General features: G+C 45.5%; 2 protein-coding genes across 8 annotated transcripts in view; both read right to left on the bottom strand.

Annotated features, from left to right (window-relative positions):
• The window catches only part of LOC126987887 (glutamine and serine-rich protein 1-like), a 42,397-nt gene that overhangs the window by 5,996 nt on the left and 16,197 nt on the right, over positions 1-20,204 (bottom strand). The window contains exons 8-14 of one of the 3 annotated variants that reach the window (XM_050845368.1): positions 18,627-18,767; positions 4,119-4,297; positions 2,983-3,021; positions 1,845-1,954; positions 1,491-1,588; positions 1,126-1,302; positions 527-709 (exon numbers count right to left, since the gene is read on the bottom strand). In XM_050845368.1, the coding sequence (XP_050701325.1) occupies positions 527-709; positions 1,126-1,302; positions 1,491-1,588; positions 1,845-1,954; positions 2,983-3,021; positions 4,119-4,297; positions 18,627-18,767 (927 nt within the window). Of the gene's footprint in view, positions 1-526; positions 710-1,125; positions 1,303-1,490; positions 1,589-1,844; positions 1,955-2,982; positions 3,022-4,118; positions 4,298-6,243; positions 6,409-18,626; positions 18,768-20,204 lie in introns of those variants that run through there. The other 2 variants (XR_007741260.1, XR_007741259.1) reach the window with 2 other exon arrangements.
• LOC126987886 (cocaine esterase-like) overlaps positions 14,447-20,204 on the bottom strand; it is a 70,995-nt gene continuing 65,237 nt past the window's right edge. For all 5 annotated transcript variants that reach the window (XM_050845365.1, XM_050845360.1, XM_050845361.1 and 2 more), the window contains exon 11: positions 14,447-15,416. In XM_050845365.1, coding sequence (XP_050701322.1) covers positions 15,017-15,416 — 400 coding nt within the window. In that variant the 3' untranslated portion in view covers positions 14,447-15,016. The remainder of the gene's footprint in view (positions 15,417-20,204) is intronic.

Here is a 20,204-nt window from a genome sequence, read left to right as displayed (position 1 = left end):
CACTGTTATTGTAACTCACCTGAGAAGTAACGAAAATGATGATGTACTGAATCAATAAATATACTTGACTTTCTTTGGTAAACGGTATTTTTTATCCCTTTCATATTATTACTTGATAAAAATTCACTGAATTCTTTTGACTATGACAAAAGCTGAAATAACCATTACTTCTACACACACACACAAGCAGATACTGTAAGGGGACAGGATAACACAAGCTTAACAAAAATTCTGTACACTTCGATGAGGTAAATACATTACATGCACTACCATGTACACCGGTGAAAAGTTAACCCCCAAGGCTATGGCATGTTCAACTGAGGAGTACATTTCTCCCCAAGTAAACTGGTATTCATGTCAAAGTTAACCTCCTAAATATGGCGTTAAAAAAACAGTTCAACAAAATATATAAATTTTCCCACCGTTATAGATGGTAAGTCACGGCCCACACAGCTTCATCTGTACTAGAGACAGTTTGTGGTCCAGTACAGGTGAGCCCTGATGCACCTACAGCAGAGGCCCTTACCGTGGTGATCCAGTGATCGTTGGCCAACAGGTCCTGCAGGATGGTGGTGGTGGCCTTCTGTGGGTCAGCTACCCTCATGTTGGTCACCTTGGACTTGCACTGAGAGTAGTAGTCATACTTTTGGTGACACACTTTATTGTAGATCTGAGAGATGTTGGAGCAGGTGTCACACACATCATAGTTCTGAAACAGTAATGAGTCTGTAAGTCACCAACACAAGGCTTCCTGTATTGAGAGGCTTGGGAGGGCTCAACTTAAGGTCATGAAAGCTGATCACCCTAGAAATGGGTCATTCTTGGGCTGGGCATTCATTTGTTCATGTGTCAACATTCATGTCACTAAAAATTCAAATAAACTGGAAAAGACCAAGAAGCATCCACTGATCCTACCATGACTATGGGCTACAGCAATAATTGAAACACGTCTTCACTTTAATGTCACTGTGTCTCAAAAATTCAGAAAGTCAAGATGCACTGAAGACTACACCATGTAATAGACATTGACACAGAGTGAACATGGATCAGGAACAAATGAATGCCCAACCTTATCACTAGTCACAGGAAGGAGCACACAGAGAAGGAATGAAGTTGCTGCATCACCTTGGTGTCGCTCTCTGAGGGCAGCGGCTCCCTGGAGTGGAGGGTCTGGTTGTTGTATGGCTGACCGTACAGCTGCAGGAGCTTGACGGAGGCAGACTTTTGGCAGGCCCTGCACTTCTCTGCTGTCTTGGCAGTCCTGACCATCACGTTGACGCACGGCCACGTGTCCAAGGATTTCTGTGATGAGGGTGTGGCACGTTCAGTGCAAGATATTGAACTGCCACATCACGCGACTTATAATGCCAAAAAATGACCAGACTTGAGAAATGGGAAAGCAGTCACAAGAGATGGGGCACTAGTGAGTCACCAACACTGAGCCTCTTCTGTTAAGGCCACACAATGCAAAGAAATTAAGAAATAATTACCTTAAACTGATCATTCCATTTCACTATTTCAAGGATCTTCTTTTTTCTCTCCTCAGCCAATTCATCAATGACTTCAACACTGTCCACAAAGTAAGCATCTGGAAAAGAAACAAAGTCAGGAGGTTTTCACTACACTAAGATTTAATGTAATTTTTTAGCCTGGCCTTTTGCAACCCCATGTTATGATTGTATTTCCTTGTATTCATGAGAAGTTTTAGACAAGTTAATTAGTTCCCTATTCTGTTCCATGATAACTCTTACAGAATATGCACATAAACAAATTTATTATCTTTGCTCAAAAGAAAGCACAAGCAAACCATGATTTCAAGACCTAAGACTACTTCATCAGCTCACCTTTCTCTTCATAAATCTCCACCAGGAAGTTGTTGTCGAGGGCCTGGGAGATGAGCGTCTGCAGGTATACCTCAAAGTTCCTCATGTGTGACCGCAGCTCCTCAGGGATCCTGCACCGAAAAAGGTCAATTAATACAAAAAATAAAAACACCCTGGATTTTGCACGCTAATTGAGGGAAGGAGAAAAAAATGAATAAAATAAATAAATAAATACTGCATTACCAGTCATAAGATGCATTTTTTTATGTTGTAAAAATCAACGTGCGTCTTATACCCCGATGGTTGGGTTTTGGTAAGCCTAGGGGTTATTGTTACTGGTATGCGACCAACACCTGAAACACCTCTGTTTGACACAATAGTTCCCAGATGTCCCCAGAATTAAATATATATGTTTATAAATTATTTGAGAACAATTACAAATGAAGATAATGCTAAAATTAACATAGTCTGTTAGATTGTTGTCTTGATGTTTTAGATGTGAGACGGCCATTGTTGGTGTAGGTATAAGGTGGCCGTTTTTTGTCTTTGGCGCTAACACCTTACACAGACAAAACATGGCATCACTGTAAACACTCGTAACCCCCGGCCCCGTAGAGGACCACCCTGCCCCACCCATTACCCCCAGCCCCGTAGAGGACCACCCTGCCCCACCTGTTACCCCCGGCCCCGTAGAGGACCACCCCACCCCACCCGTTACCCCCGGCCCTGTAGTCATGAAAACTGATGACTCAGTAACTGGCCTTGAACTTGACTCCCATAACTTTCTCTTCTTACCAACACGACTGAAGGAGCAAATTGTTGAGTGGATGAGGTGGATGATGTGAATAAGGTCTTTGTACTACAGAAGCCAGCAAGGATTAGTAGCAAATGGTTGTTAGGTGAGTTCAGTTCAACGCTTTACCAAGAGAGGCAGATGAGTGGAGCAGACTTGGCAGTCATGTGGCGAGTGCCAACAACAGACAATTTCAAGAAAAGGTTAACTATACTCATGAGCAGAGGATGGGTGGTGTTAGCAGTGAAGGAGCTGCTTATGTAGGCTGACCAGCCTTTGGCAGACTCCTTGTGTTCTGCACTCTTTTTTTCTTCAATTTCAGGCTGCAAACTAAACAAAGGTTTACATAAAGTACAATCAACTTACTCAAAGTCATGTTGTGAAGTCTTGGCAGCAGACCAAGGCCTGGAATGTACAAGACAAGTCAGACACTGAACTCTGCAGTCCTTCATTACATAGATATGGTGGAAACTAATTGATGGCTGTTACAACATGCTTTACCTCTAAAGAGATGGACATTTTATTTTTGATCTTTTACAGGAAAGGAGGTACCTCAAGAAAATAGGGAGGGATATAAAAGCCAGCTGGCCCTGCTCCTGCAAAGTGTAGTAAAGTTCCAAAACAGGGAAGCCAAAATAATTTAGAGGTGTTTTGATACTCCCCTCTTGAAAGTGTGAACTTCACATGGAGGAAATACAGACACAGGAAGGCTGTTACAGAGTATACCAGCAAACGGGATGAAAGAGTGAAGATTTTGGTTAATGGTTAACTCATGCATAAAGGACTTAGTATAGGAATGAGCACAAAGGTGAGTACAAAGTCATGTGCAGCGGGCCACAGGAGGGGTAGAGGCGTGCAGTTAGTAAGTTAAGAAGAGCAGTAGCATGAAAATACTAGAAGACAGAGAGGCAACACTGCAATGGAAAGTGGAAGACTGTCACTACAGGGAGCTGATGAGATGAAAAGCCTTTGACTACTTGGCTGTCATGCACACATCAGATTATGTTGCGAGTTCAGTGCTTGCTGCTGTCAATGACAACAGTAACATGGCTATCCATGGTTCTAAACTTATTAAATAACAAACCTATTCAAGTTACTGGTGCTCGACCCTTTGCCCTGTGACATTGAAAGCAATCAAATGCAGCGTTCAGGAGGACGCAGGTTCACATTCCGCCCACCACTTCAAACAAACTGGCAATTTTTCAGTAATCAATGAGTGGCCTAAGACTACCCACATACTGCCCTGAAGACCACCTATCATCCTGGACTCGAGATTCTCTCTATAAGAGGATCAAAGATGAGCTCCGGGGGGTAGCATGAAGCGGTGCTATAAACACTTGCCTGTGCCATAACAGGTTGGGGCCGACCACTAGGCCACACCAAGAAAGCCTACTGGCACCACAGGTAAAGCATAAAAATAAATAAATAAATAAAAATAATGTTTCAAGCTCCTAGCTGTGCCCCCGGCCACAACCACACTGGACAGCACACCAAACACTCACTGCTTGCCGCTGTCAGCCTTGGGGTTGTCGGCCGCCTCCTCATCTTCGTCGTCATCATCGCCCTCCCCCTCGGGCTTGAAGCCGAGCATCTGCACCACTGTGTCGTAGCGAGACTGGAACACGAAGGTGACCCTCACCCCCAGGTACAGGGTCTTGGCCTGGGGGGTCCACCCAGAGTACTGTGACACAAAGGAAACAGAGGAGTCAACACAACAGGATTCCAACCCTCCACTGACTCTAGCAGGCTCTCTGTGCTACAGCTCTGTTTCACACTACAATGAACTCTGAGGTCACCCAGCCACTTGTCCCTGACCCAGACTTGTGTCCACACCTGCAGCTGTATCTTTGTCCATGGCAGAGTTCATTGTATGCACAGAATATGCTTTTAAGCTCAACCTACAACAAACAATATAAAAGTGAAGAGAAGTGAGTGAAAGTGAGTGTAATGAAAGCATGTATGAGCAGTTTGGTATGGGTGTGACAATGAAAGGAGTGGAGTGTGGAGTGGGTGAAGAAGCATGGTGCATTGAGGTGGTTTGGACACATGATGAGAATGGGGGAGAATGAATTTGGGAAGAGTGTATGAGGGAAGGATTGAGGGAGAGGGTGTCAGAGGAAGACCACCTGTGAACTGGATCAATAGGGCGAGTGAGTATTGGAGCGAGAGAGTTGGAAGTAGCAGGACTGAATGTGGTGAGAGGGAGTGCCAGAACAGGGAGAGATGGAGACACATCAACTGTGGCCATCCCCTGGAGGGAAGTTCCTGTGAGGGAGCAAGGCGTCGGAGACATAGATAGATAGAAGCGAGTGACAGCCATGGGTATGGTGGGACTAGTGGATGTGCCTTGCCCTTATCCTACATCTTCATTGACACAGACAGACAAGTGGATGCTTGACCCACACCTCAAAGCCATCTGTGAGTGTCACAACACCCCCTGGAGGGCAGCACTGCCAACTTACTGTTGATATGTTCCTGTAGAGAATCTTCCCATCCTTCTCAAATGCCTGGAACTTCTGCAGGAGGGACTTCCCATCGATTCTCCATATGGGTGGGTTCTCCATCAACTCCATGTCCTTCTTTGCCATCACAAAGTCGCCACTCTGAGGGGAGACAGGCAGCTCACATCTGGCCTTCAACAACTCTACACAGGTGCACTTACCTCTAATGTCACAGCAGGGATGTGAAATGTGAATAACAAAAATGTCAAATAGTTATTTTTTCCATTAGAAGACATAGTAAGTTGGGAGGTTTGTATTGCATCATCTGTATCTATCTTAGATGCCCTGTCCCTTCACAGGAATTCCCCAAAGGGACTGCTCATAGAATGAGCATCTCCAAATTTTCCCATTCACGCGCTGCCTCTCAGCACATTCAGTCCCTTGCCCGGCTACTCTTTCTCCTGTACTCAAGAACTCCAGAGATCCATTTCCAGGGTTGCCTCACCCTCACACCATCGCCCCCAACCTACAGTAAAAGTCAACCCCCAACACTGGGACATGTTGAGTGCAGCATAAACCTGACCCCAAGAAAAATGACGGTTGACTCCCTTAACTTGCATTTAAAAAGTTGTTCAAAAAGTAGCCTTTGTAACAAGCAGTGACGTTAAAAGTAAAAACTGTTTAATTTCATTCCAAGAACAAAAGCAGTCACACCACAGCTCCCAACCCCCAAACACCAACCTTGAACTGAGACTCCACTATCTCCAGCTGCTCAGCCGTCAGCTGGGGCCCCTCCGGCACCATGATCTGGGTCTGCTGTCACAGCCCGGCCTCCGGCATAGTTGTAGGCAGAGCTGAGCTGAGTGGGGCCTTTGTTCACACTTACCTAAGGGAAGAAACAATTTAATAACATGTGCTATCATTCTTACCAATAAATATAACCAACCCATCTCATACTGAGGATGGCTACTGCTCTCTTCCTCCTCACTGACTTTGTAATAGGTTATTAATTTGCATCAACTCAACTACAGAAGACATACTACAATGAACTGAACTCTCTGTTCATAACAAAGAACCACCAAGGCCTTAGCTTTATATCCATAACACATTATTGGCGCCACACTCACTGGACTTGTTGTGTTGTTTGAAGTGGTGGTGTCTGTGGCAGTGTTTCCTTCACTGCTCTCTGTGACAGGCAGCACCTTGACGGGCTGGTAGGTTGGAGGACGACCTCTTCTCTTTGGAGTGGGAGGAGAGGAGACGGGAGAAGACGTCTTACTTGTAGCAGTGGGAGTCTCTCTCTCGGCTGGTCTCTTGATCCCCCGGCCCCGGCCTTGAGGAGAGAACACGCCTTACCATCAAGGCAGAACAGATCAGTTATTATGAGGCATTGGAAAACAAACATGGAGCTGAGGGAACGTTGTCGGGAGGCGAGACAGCAAATTAAGCCAGCTGAGTGCAGCAAATTTTGGGGAAATGAGGGAGGGAGCAACAACAAATTTCACAACTCCATAACATTGACAAAATAAAGATAATATGGCTCAGGCATCCTAACACTTACAAGATGAAAGCCAAAATATATAATCACAAAAACTTTTAAAATATATGGTCATAAAGGCATCCTCAGGCAAATTTCATGCTAACAAATAGACTTCAACTAGAACGGCACCAAAAAACTTAGATAATACAGGGTGTGTCTGCCAAGTGGTGACCACCCTTCCAACTCACTCCAACCCAACTCACACCAGAACAGTAACTTTTCCTAATGAACCCTGATTGGAAAAGTACAAACAACTGATACCCTATTCTAGCTACATCATCAAACTCTTAACATTCTCAAATTATAGAGCTGGGGTGAACCTTGACTATAGAACAGGGGGAGGAGATGAATGGCTCACACTGCAATCCATACACTACTAAACCATTCCCTTATATTTACAGGGCCAACACTCAGACCCCCATAATCCCTGATAGCCATGCCACTCCCTGAATTTATAGAGCTGGGGTGAACCTTGACTATAGAGCAGGGGAGGGGATGAATGGCTCACACTGTAATCCATACACAACTAAACTATCCCCTTACATTTACAGGGCCAATATTCAGACCCCAAAAATCCCTGAAAGCTATGCCACTCCCCAAATTTATAGAGCTAGGGTAAACCTTGACAATAGAGCAGGGGGAGGGGATGAATGGCTCACACTGTAATCCATACACTACTAAACCATTCCCTTACATTTACACGGCCAACACTCAGACCAAAATAACCCTTGAAAGCCATGCATGGGTACACTGCAGGATGCTTGACTCGAAAATAAATGAAACCTCAACAGAACATGTATCCCAGTTTCAAAGTTCCCAAGATTTCTATGAATAAGTGTGTGAATCAAATGAAACTATAAACATTAGACAAAATATGCTTCCTAAGTGCCCAACATTTGACTGGTAAACTCTGGGACTGCCTTCCTAATACTGTACTTCATCCTTCCTCTGTCAAACTCTTTCATGAGGGAAGTGCAAAGACACCTCTGGAAGAAAATTTGATCACGGCTTCTCTGGCTACCGTCTATCACTGTTTTCATATGCACCCCTTTTTAAACTGCCTCCATCCTCCCTGTGGCCCTGCAGCACAAGAATTTCCCCCCAAGCTTATTCCTGTGCTGTTAAAACTTAGTAATGCTAGGTTTCATCTCCCTTTGCTATCCTATTCTCTGTACAGGAGCACCATTTTTGCAGGCAACCCTCTGTCCACCTCCTTCAGAAAAATAATATAATAAATGAATAAAAAGTAAATAAATAAGTCTTGGGCACAATAGTAAAGCCTCACCTCTGTGTACGATGCCCCCCCTGCCGCGGCCCCTCCCTCGGCGCGGCAGCTCCTCCTCTTCGTCACTTGCTGCGTTGGTCTGTGGGAGTCAAGAGTTCATGAGGTTGGTGCAGCGGTATTCTTGAGTGTCAAGTTATTCATCTACAGCCTATCCATACACCTGTCATATTCATACAGAGGGTAGCTATGTGTAGGAGACAACTGCCTTGACAACTCCTGTCCTTGAACTGACCTTCAACCTCAAAGTCTACTACAATAATTATTTTTCCCTTGCTATTTTTATCACATTCTCATGCTAACTGCCTGCCTCTACCCTTCATGCAGCCACACAGCAAAGAACATGGATTCACACTCTAGTTTTCCAAATCCCTAATTCAGGAGTTAACCAGTATTGGCATTCTTTCATCCCTGTCACTATAGTCTGTTCACTCAAGTCTGAGGTGAGCAAAATTGTTCACTGGCAACAACCTGGAGCCACATGCCGTGTCTGATTTCGTGGATACTGTATGCTAGCCAACGCATAGTAAACAGCCATCAGTATCAACAGTATGCAGGGAGCTATAACAAATACCATCAATTATAGTCGATTTTGAGTTAAAAAATATTAGTAATGTCGCATAAAGCTGCTTTATTAATATAAAGCCTGCTAATTTCCTCGGTGGTGGACAGCTTCAAGGCTGTTTAATAATTATAATCAGTGATCTTGTATATTGACAAAACATTTGTTTGCGACATTACTAATATTTTTTAACTCATAATCTACTATAATTGACGGTATTTGTTATTGCTGCCTGCATATTATTGATACTGAGGACTGTTTACTATGCACAGGCAAGCATACAGTATCTACGAAATTGGACACACCATGCAGCTACAGGTTGCCAGGGAACGATTTTGCTCACCTCAGACTTGAGTGAACTGACAATATTGAACTCTGGAATCGCCCTCCTATCTCCTTCTTGCAGCACACTCTTTCAGTAATGCATAAACACATCTTGAACAAAGCTTGATTATTCTTATTTCCCAATATATAGAGGAGTTGCAGTCATGGTGACTACTCCACCTTTTATTCAAATTGAGTCAGTGGACAGGATATAGAATTTAATGTGCTTTATAACTATTCCAAGGAAATTAAAATACCTTTGAGAATAATGGAGAAAATGTGAAAAACTAGAGTTGTGTGCCTTCCCAGGTGGAAAAAACTTCCACCTCTTTTGCTCACCTTCTTATCAACTGGATTGAAGTCTGGGTCATCGTCTGAGTCACTGAGGTGGAACTCTGGGTCTGAGTCGGCCATGCCATCAGACTCAGGGTCAATGTTACCATAACGCTTGACTGGGCGGGAGGATCTGCGAAGGTTCTCCCTTGGGGGTGTCGCGTCTGGTGGGTGATCCGATATTACAAGCTTATAAAGAGTGCAAATGGTACAGTACTGAAATCATAAACATTCTAATATCAAGAAAATCAATATTATATGATTAACTTCTTTGATTGCCTCTGTAGGAGCAGCATCTTGGCATGTCCTTGGACTGCCTATTTACCATAAACAATAAAAGAAACATTGCAGGCAAAAAGAAGTTTTGATAGTACATTTAACTTTTTTACTTAATAAGTCATGGTGCAGATATTGTGTAAAGAAAAGATAGAATATTATGTTCTACAATTTTACTGCAGCTAAAATGATTGTGCAACCAAGCCGAAGGTCTTGGTCTGGCTGCTAAATTCCCTTCCCTCCCTAAGCCTCAGCCCCTGCCTTCCTTACTTGCATCCCTGCTTGCTGTTCCCTTCTTGCGCTTGCCTCGGCGTGCTACGTTGCGGTGGCCAGCCCGGGAAGTGTCGCCGGCCTCGCTCATGCTGGTGGCCTCGGAGCTGTTAGTGTTCTCCCCATCGGTGGCTTGGGGACTGGCCGGGGTGTGGTCTGTGGGGGTGATCTCATCCTCCAGGGGATCTAACCCAATCTCCTCCTTGATCTCACTTTTTATGTCCAGTTCTTCAAGAAACTCATCCTCTGTTGAGAAAACAAAGAATCCTCAACTGGCAAGGGTACAAAATTTCTTCCTCCTCTAACTCATCTTCTGCTGCAGAGAAAACAAAGAATCTGCAACTGGTAATGGCATGCTGTTGTTGTTTCTTCTAAAGCTTTAAAATCTTTCATAAGATTATGCACAGCATTTTCTTACTTTTTATGTGGACAGAAAACACTATGCAATATCCCAGTTCTATACGCCCACTTTTTCTAGCAGCATGCCGCCTCTCTACAAGCACATACCTCCAGGCACGGGAGCAGGGTCATCAGGGTCTGCTGAGCCCTCCAGAAAGGACACAAAGCTGTTGATGTAGCCTGGCTTGTTGGTTCCGTTGGCCATGCCTGAAACAAAACATATCAGTCCCTCAAGGATAACGGCAGGAAGGGAGTGGGAAAGGGGGGGGGGGGGGAATGTTATTTGCTGAGGCTACATCACTCTTTGTTGGGTCTGGGTCACTACTTTGGTCAGCATACTTTACTGGGTTGAGTCTTAGTTAGTCTTGTATGAGTAAAATCAGTCACCAGCTATCAACACACCAGGTTGGCAGGAAAAACATTAATTTGCCTGTTTGCTTGTCCACTTGTGATCTTTCTGAGTGGTGAGCGAAATATAGAAAGAGTACCAGGTAAGCAAATTGAACCTCTCTTTGCGAGCTATTTTGCGGCTGTGACAGCGGGTGTACAGCAAGCATTGAAAAGTCCATCACTTAATGATTCGTGACAAATAGTTAGCAGATTATTTCATTAACCCCTTCGTTACCGGATTTCCGAAATGTTGTACATGCGTACAACGTAGGTAACTAAAGTTTGGCTGAGGAACTAATGTTGTACATGTGTACAACATCATTAGTTCAGGGTGTATGGAGCCTTACCAAAACTCGGTTCAGCATGTATAGGCAAGCCCTCATATTGTGGCCTATGGCATCCATGCAATGACGTCATGCCATCCCGTACGGCACTCTAAAGAGACACTAATAAGTGCCAACTACATCCATTTGTTTACTTTGGCTATTCTAACTCTTTTTTTTATGTTTCTATATACATACCTTTGTCTGTATCATATAGAATATACTACATACCTTTGTCTGTATCGTATAGAATATACTATGTTGGAAAAAAAACTGCTGTTGACACCTAAGCCATGCGGCCTTGAGTGGCAGCCTTGCCAGCCCCTCTCGCTCTCAGTACGTAGCCCCCGTGCGTCACACTCGCGTTACTGTCCAAGGCTATCTCAACTATGGCGTCTCCTGCCTGTGATTGAAAATTTTCCTGATGTGAGCAGCAGCGAAGAGATCAGGGTTGATGAGTCAGACATGGCTGCATGTAATCTTGAATGACAAACACCTCTATTTTCAAGTTGCGCGGACAGAAAAATCCGGCTTGGCAGATGGGGGTTAGCGTGGGAGCAGGGGCGAGTCCTGGTAACGAAGGAGTTAAACACCCAAAACTACCAAAACAAAAACTATTTTCTGCCGGTGAGATTGGTGCACTTGTAAAATTTTATGCATACCATTAACAATACGGCCCAGAAGCTATTACATTAGTTGCAGCAATACATTCAGAGAAATATCATGTCATGTAACACATGGCAGTATTGATCTTGTGCTAGGTGGCTACCTTTACCTCCTTATTAACCCTAATTGGCTCATATACGACCCCCTTTAGGGTAACTGAAACAGGTGAATATATATGGACCACCTAATGACCCCTTCAAGGGAAAGTAAAATATAGGTGAATTTACATGAATCTCCTAATGAAGGTCTTTTCCCCACTTGACCCACCTTAGGGGTCCAGGAAGATAAGTGAATAAACATGAACGTCCGACGGAGACCCAGCCCCGACAAGCAGGGTCAGCCTGGCGTGCAGCAGGTGTTGCCGAGCCCCTCAGCAGGACACGCCAGGCCGTGCCCCCGTGACATGCTCCACTGTGTTCCCTGCCCCCGGTAATGTGCTCCAGCATGTGGCCCCTGCCCCTCCTCGTGGCCTCCTCGCCCGCCCTGCCCTGCCTGGCTGCTGGCCGACCCTGCGCCGCCGCCTCAGCGTTTTTGAGGGACGTTGCCTCAACACACAGTACCGACGGCCGCGCCCCGAGGCGGGGCGTGTGGCGCAGGGCGTGGTTGTGGTGCGGGGCTGGACGCCCTGCCAGCCCCGTGTCCTGGCGTGGCGGGGCGCCCTGGCTGAGGAGACAAAGGTGCTGCAGCCACCCTCTCCTCCCCCCGTAGCGACGCCTCGGCCCAGCACACGCCTGCCGTGCCCACACCCTGCCCGCCACGCCTCCCCTAGTACGCCAGCAAGCGGCCCGGGGCAAGGCAGGCACCGGGCACAACAAACCTCACACCATAACCTCCACACTGGCGAGTCACGGAACGGAAGGGCTACGTACCAGTGCTGACGGACGCCATTTTCAAGTTTGGTGTACACAGCCTCGACGCCTCGCGGCCAACACCGTAAGCTGACCGTCCCGCCAACTTTGAACTGCATCCGCCATCACCCACCCACCCATACCAGGGGACTTCCTGCACACCACAGAGTACCTGTGAAGGGGGAATTTGTGGGAAGGAATCCCTGTCTAATGTACTACTTGATACCTGATGTGATCTGGGATTATTTGTAAGTGAGCCGTAATTGTGCACAGGGCCAGTCACAGTACAGTCCCTGCACCTGCCCTCACGCTTGGCTATATAATGGATCCGTCCACCTTGGGCCATTACACGCATGCTGATGAGGTCTTTGTAACGCCTCTGATGTGGATCCTACACCCAGTAAAAATGTCTCTGCTTGCTTAGTCAATATGTCCACCACGGCCCAGTGATGCCCTGTGCCCCTGACTGACCACCAACACCTACGAAAGAAAACTAATGATCTCGATATGACCTTTATTACCACTGTAGTACTGCTATTATTTTTAGCCACTTTTTCATCATTAGAATAAAAGTTTACCCTAAAAATGTCATTCACCACCATTCAAGCTGTAGAGGAGAGTGCGAGCTGAATTTACTCCTCGTGTAGCTTATGTAGGATTTATGTATTAATTATTCCATTCTTCAGATGAGCTTGGGGTGTACTACATTGGTCCTCATGATAATATTTAAAACACTAGCTTGCAGTGGTCGGCGGGGCAGCGGACCATAAATCTTGGGTGCCTGGCAATCAGGTTTCGTTATGCAAGAAGTGACTTCACTGTAACGGCGGAGCATTATCCATCAGTCCCGCCCGGCGTCCCCATCACTAGGCTCTGAGAGGAGAGGATGCACGGAACATAAGCCTCACGAGGCGACTCATGAGGCTATTCGTGCACCCGGACTCAGAAAAACAATAAAAACGGAGGTGCATGAGGCGGCTGGCGGCAACTCTGGCGAGAGGCATTTTGGGGGCATGAGGCTAGACTTATGGACGGGGCAACATCGGCTGCGCGCTGCTCAGTAACATGGCTGAAAACGTTGATGACAACGTGGAGTGGACACGGAGCAACACTCTTTTACTTATTGATATTCTGAAGCAGCACCTCTGCAGCTAGCAGGTGAAAAAAACAAACATTATGACTCGCGAGGCAGGATGAGGCAGCCATGGAAACAGTGTGGACACACACACACCCGTGAGGCGGAGCCTCATGAGTCGCCTCGTGTGGACGCGGCTTTACCCATTAGTTAATACCGTCCGGCACCTCCCTCCCATAGGGCAGTCAGGAAAAGGTTGGCGTCTTTCTCCCTTCTGACCATCGGAAGTCATTGAGTACCGGAAGTAATCACCTGTAGCCCACATGGGCAGTAACACCAAGGCCTATGTGTGCAGGTCTGCCAGCTCGGATCACCCTGCCACGCGCAATTCTAAACTGATCTATTTATTTTTCTTCAAGAATATTTACAATCCCATGTATGACCTTACCTCTGCATCTGCTGTGTCGCCTCTCCTCTGTTCCCCATTTAGTTGCATTATTGTTATTATTTTTATTATTATTATTATTATTATTATTATTATTATTATTATTATTATTATTATTATTATTATTATTAATAGTAGTAGTAGTAGTAGTAGTAGTAGTAGTAGTAGTAGTAGTAGTAGTAGTAGTAGTAGTAGTAGTAGTAGTAGTAGAAGTAGATACTGTTGTTGTTGTTGTTGTTGTTGTCATTGTTGTTGTTGTTGTTGCTGTTGTTGTGGCAGTAATAATGTTACTTAAGACAAATAATGTTAATGTCTAGTCTAGGTAGCAATGATTCAAATAATTCCTCTGTGATGATTAAAGTTGACTTAATTTGTCTTCATTTTGTTATCTGGCAAAATCATGATTGGGAAAAAGACTTTACTGATGTGTGTGTGTGTGTGTGTGTGTGTGTGTGCGAGCGCTGGGAAAGATATGAAAGACGTGTGTACATTTTGAGAGCCATACTCAACAATAGTGCATCCCCTCAGCATACACACACACACACACACACACACACACACACACACACAAGGCAGGATCATCACCTAGTTGCCAAGACATCTTCATATACATAAATACATAAATAAGCAAACAGAAGACGAAAGAAAACACGAGCGAAGGTGATAGGTAGTAATGATGTATTATAGTCTAATACTGTGGCATATACATAGTACAGCATAGTAATCGTACATACAAATTTACAGAGTCACTATTTACAGTGGATGGGCATGTGTGTGATGTTTGACTTCAACTCCCATCATATAAAAACAATTAGGTAAGAAAAGTGAGTTGATCTTTTCCCAAACTCCTGTTATGGATGATTAAGCAGACGATAGTTTTAATCGCTTACAAAATTCCCGCTGTAGACATTCCTGTTATAGAGATACAAGTTTTAAGAATCAAATTAGACATTAGTTATAATTTTTGTTGGGGAAATTAGTGTTATAGAAATCAAATAATCTGTAGCTGAAATTTTATCACTTCCCAAATTTCTGCTAGATGTTCCTATTATTGAAATTCCTGTAAAAAAAAAAGTTTATACTCAAACTGCAATCCTCTCACTTCTATAATTCCTATTAAAGAAAGAAGGTTTGATTGGAGTTGTAATTCAATCCTTTCACAAGTTTTTGTAGAGGGCATTGCAGTGGTCATTGCTGCACGAGTCGATAATGCCACCAGCCTCCTCTCATCTGTAGTGCGGGACAGGAGGGAGGAGATTGTGCCTCCAGTCTTGCCCACAACGACCAGCTTCACTACGATGGCGGTGGCATGGACTGAGTGCTGTGTGCTGCGTGGTGACACCTTGGGCTGAAGTTGAGGCGCTGGTCGTACACCGTGTATACCCGTCAGCGGTGGCAAGAAAAGAGTGGCTGTGCAGGAGTGAGCCAGGCAAGGTGGGGCAGCCGTGGCATTGCCGAGCCGCTGGTGGAAACACAGCACTGCGGCGTGGGGAGCGTCGCTTGAGGGAGGTGAGGGAGGAGGGCGGGAGAGGCGGGGTGAGGGAGGAGGTGCCGCTGGGGTCGTTCTTGGGAGGGGTGATGGGCCACAGCGTCAGGAGGGGGATCAGCTCCTCCCAGAAACACAACCTGAAACACAGCAACACAAGACTGGGTGAGGAAAGGGAGGGCCCAGGGAAAAATGCCTCTCTCTCTCTCTCTCTCATTTTCTCACTAACCTCATGGCAATTAACTTTACCTCAGCTTCCTCTCTCTCTCTCTCTCTCTCTCTCTCTCTCTCTCTCCTTATTACCTTCTGGCCTCCTGTCCTCCTCCTCCTCCTCTTCCTCAATACTGACATGTTTCATATTATTTCTCTGAATTCAGTGCAGTAACAAATAGCTTCTGGAAAACTAAAGAAACTCCGGTATTACTCTAGAACTTCACCCGTCTCACAGTGAAGGGCCATATGAAGTACTTTGTGCATATACAACTTTGCCGTATTGCTTTGCCACTCTAATATCTGTAATTGGTGCCTGTCTTACTCCCATATTCTTAAACGTATCGGGCTCCCACAACGACTATTTCGTCACCCTCATAAAATAATTGCCTAAGTCATTTTCAGCGATTTCCCCATTTCTATATAATTGCCTTCGCCATTCAGGGTTCGAGTGTACTAGAATTGGCCTTTTCATTTCTGCCTAAATCTTAAGCCAAATGAGATGATGACAGTTCTTTTCAGATATCCTGTATAAAGTAGAAAATAATGACTTAGGCGCTTTGTTTACGAAGGTGACGATTTTCCAAGGCCACAGAGAAGATTAACGGGGTTTTCATGTGTGCTATACCTGTTCGTGGCGCAGAAGTCATGTATAACTATCACTAAGATCACAGAACAGTCCATGAAAACCTCAGCAATTTCTACGAGAGGCAGGGGAAGGCTGCGTATTAACTGGCGAACATACATATATGGAAGTGCCTCCCCCTTATCTAACCCCTTCCTCCTCCTCTCCCCCCTAAAACTTTAATAATAATAGTAATAATAATAATAATAATAATAATAATAATAGTAATAATAATAATAATAATAATAATAATAATAAAATAACGATGCTGCTGATAATGAAGAAGAAGAAGAAGAAGAAGAAGAAGATCAAATAAGCGTATATCTATTCTTTGTATGCTTCCATATTTTGTTATTCTCTTCCTTTTCCATCTCTTAAAACCAATCCACTGCGTCTCTTTACCTCTCTCCCTCTCTAACTCTCAACGTGAAGTGTGTGTGTGTGTGTGTGTGTGTGTGTGTGTGTGTGTGTGTGTGTGTGTTGGGTGCAATGGCTTTCCCTGAGCGCCCAACAGCCTTCATCTATAAGAGCATCTCACGGCCGCTATATAAAAAACCTCTGACCTTGGCACCAACGGCAGGATCATCACTGTCATGCGAGAGGGAGTTACGGGCGTCCGTGTGGCCCCGCTCACGAATGAAGCGCCTCCCCGCTTCCCTGGTCGGTATTCTCAGACGCTTTCGGCTCTCAAAACAACTATTTCCAAAGGCCGAAAAGGAAGTTATTCAGGTTCTCATGAGTGTTTTTCTCACGTTCATGGTACAGAGGAAGGGTCAGGCTACCACGGGGGTCATAGAAGTACCCCTGGAAAGGCCGCCAGCCCTTACGTTTAAGAATGCTGGGATTTCCATGGACTGTTTTGTGGCGCCAGTGGTAGTTTTACACGACTTCTGCATCTTGAACATAAAAAAAACACCCATGAAGACTCTGTTGATCGTGACTGTGTCCTTGGGAATGTCGGGATGGGAGCCCCTTACGTTTAAGAATGCTGGGATTTCCATTGACTGTTTTGTAATGCTAGGGATAGTTTTACATGGCTAAGGAATCTTGAACGTGAAAAACACCTATAAAGACCCTGTTAATTGTCTCGGTGGCCTTGGGAAACAGTCGGAATGGGAGCCCCTTACGTTTAAGAATATCCCGACACGCTAGTGACAAGTGGAGGTCGAGGCTCCGTGCTGGCTGCGTCTGAGAGCCTCCCGTGTGGCCCGCCGCGGGAGGCAACCTGTTCACGCATAATGTCTGGCCCGGCAGGTGCTAACTCACAGGCGCCTCCACTCACAGGTCGGTATTCTTAGACGCTTCCGACTCTCACATCAAACATTTCTACAGGCCAAAAAGGAGGTTTAATGCGTTCTCATGAGTGTTGTTTCACGTTCATGGTACAGACGCCTAGCTTAAGTATCATAAGGGTCAGAAAACTACTCATGGAAAGGCCCACAACACCTACGAAAGCCTTATCAAATGTGTGTGTGTGCTCGAGCGACGAAATGTTAAATAATATGACCTACACCGCAGCCCCTTCCCTCATGCCTTACACTTTATGGAGTCGCAAGAACCTCCACTGAGACACATTATAAAGTAGGCTTGTGCCCTCTCTCCTATGCTAAAAAGTTGATATGTCTTCTCTACGAAGCCGAGCATCTGCACCACTGTGTCGTAGCGAGACTGGAACACGAAGGTGACCCTCACCCCCAGGTACAGGGTCTTGGCCTGGGGGGTCCACCCAGAGTACTGTGACACAAAGGAAACAGAGGAGTCAACACAACAGGATTCCAACCCTCCACTGACTCTAGCAGGCTCTCTGTGCTACAGCTCTGTTTCACACTACAATGAACTCTGAGGTCACCCAGCCACTTGTCCCTGACCCAGACTTGTGTCCACACCTGCAGCTGTATCTTTGTCCATGGCAGAGTTCATTGTATGCACAGAATATGCTTTTAAGCTCAACCTACAACAAACAATATAAAAGTGAAGAGAAGTGAGTGAAAGTGAGTGTAATGAAAGCATGTATGAGCAGTTTGGTATGGGTGTGACAATGAAAGGAGTGGAGTATGGAGTGGGTGAAGAAGCATGGTGCATTGAGGTGGTTTGGACACATGATGAGAATGGGGGAGAATGAATTTGGGAAGAGTGTATGAGGGAAGGATTGAGGGAGAGGGTGTCAGAGGAAGACCACCTGTGAACTGGATCAATAGGGCGAGTGAGTATTGGAGCGAGAGAGTTGGAAGTAGCAGGACTGAATGTGGTGAGAGGGAGTGCCAGAACAGGGAGAGATGGAGACACATCAACTGTGGCCATCCTCTGGAGGGAAGTTCCTGTGAGGGAGCAAGGCGTCGGAGACATAGATAGATAGAAGCGAGTGACAGCCATGGGTATGGTGGGACTAGTGGATGTGCCTTGCCCTTATCCTACATCTTCATTGACACAGACAGACAAGTGGATGCTTGACCCACACCTCAAAGCCATCTGTGAGTGTCACAACACCCCCTGGAGGGCAGCACTGCCAACTTACTGTTGATATGTTCCTGTAGAGAATCTTCCCATCCTTCTCAAATGCCTGGAACTTCTGCAGGAGGGACTTCCCATCGATTCTCCATATGGGTGGGTTCTCCATCAACTCCATGTCCTTCTTTGCCATCACAAAGTCGCCACTCTGAGGGGAGACAGGCAGCTCACATCTGGCCTTCAACAACTCTACACAGGTGCACTTACCTCTAATGTCACAGCAGGGATGTGAAATGTGAATAACAAAAATGTCAAATAGTTATTTTTTCCATTAGAAGACATAGTAAGTTGGGAGGTTTGTATTGCATCATCTGTATCTATCTTAGATGCCCTGTCCCTTCACAGGAATTCCCCAAAGGGACTGCTCATAGAATGAGCATCTCCAAATTTTCCCATTCACGCGCTGCCTCTCAGCACATTCAGTCCCTTGCCCGGCTACTCTTTCTCCTGTACTCAAGAACTCCAGAGATCCATTTCCAGGGTTGCCTCACCCTCACACCATCGCCCCCAACCTACAGTAAAAGTCAACCCCCAACACTGGGACATGTTGAGTGCAGCATAAACCTGACCCCAAGAAAAATGAAGGTTGACTCCCTTAACCCGCTGTCTGCCGGCTATTTGAAGACCTGTAGCCAACCCCAGTGCCGGCTTTTTTCGACTTTTCAAAAATTACCTAGATAGGTTCAGAATCATGCAAAAACATGGAAAACATCAATATAAGTACTCACTGAAGCCTGGAACGGATGAATTTTGCCTCCGTTATGTCTCGTCGTGGCCGTGAAAAAGTATGCGCAGGATCCGTAGACTTTATTTTTACACAGAACACTAACGAATGTTTTCGTTGGACTATTTGTTACTCCGTACACACTAAACCAATTGTTCTGAGTTTTTACCACCATGATCACTGAACCTGTGGGCGTTGTTCATGGGCACAGTGATGGGCGGGGGCGCTATAGGACACGCGAATAAGTAGCGGATATCTTGTAAACATACGTTTTTTGTAGTGTTTTTCACTATATATTTTTCTGTGGTTGCTGTCATGTCTGCACACTACATAATAACATATTTACACATAAATGAGATCAGAATAAATATGTACAGAGAATTTGTATAAAAAAACACCACCGCAAGTGTTGGAATATAATGATATTTATTATGTAAACATGCGTGTTTTTATCGCTCACTAGCAATCACTTTCACTTTCACTGGGAAGGAATGCGGAGATGTGCGTCTAATATCACACTTTTGTACAAACTATTTACAAATGCGTCCTTTCCCGCAAACAGTACAGGTTCTTAGAAATGAAGTTTAGTGTGGTACTCCTCGAAACACGGAATTATGCATAGTCCAACGTCACATTCTGTGCACTGGTATCGCGAGTCCTTGCGTTGCCTGGCTGGGCGGATGGTGGTATGTTGGCAGACGTGACAACGCCTTTGTGCAGTAGCGCGCGCCGCTGTGCCTGGGACAAGCCTCGGAAAGTGGCGTTGTAGCAGCCTTAGCGGCGTTTCTCCCGATGTAGGCCGTGTTGCACGCGTACTGCGATCCTGCGCGTGCTCTGCAAATATCTCCCTGCATGGCTCCC

The sequence above is a fragment of the Eriocheir sinensis genome, chromosome 67, assembly GCF_024679095.1.
Source record: "Eriocheir sinensis breed Jianghai 21 chromosome 67, ASM2467909v1, whole genome shotgun sequence".
NCBI lineage: Eukaryota > Metazoa > Arthropoda > Malacostraca > Decapoda > Varunidae > Eriocheir > Eriocheir sinensis.
The sequence above is the reverse complement of the archived record's forward strand: the minus strand, read 5'-3'. Positions and strand labels throughout refer to the sequence as shown.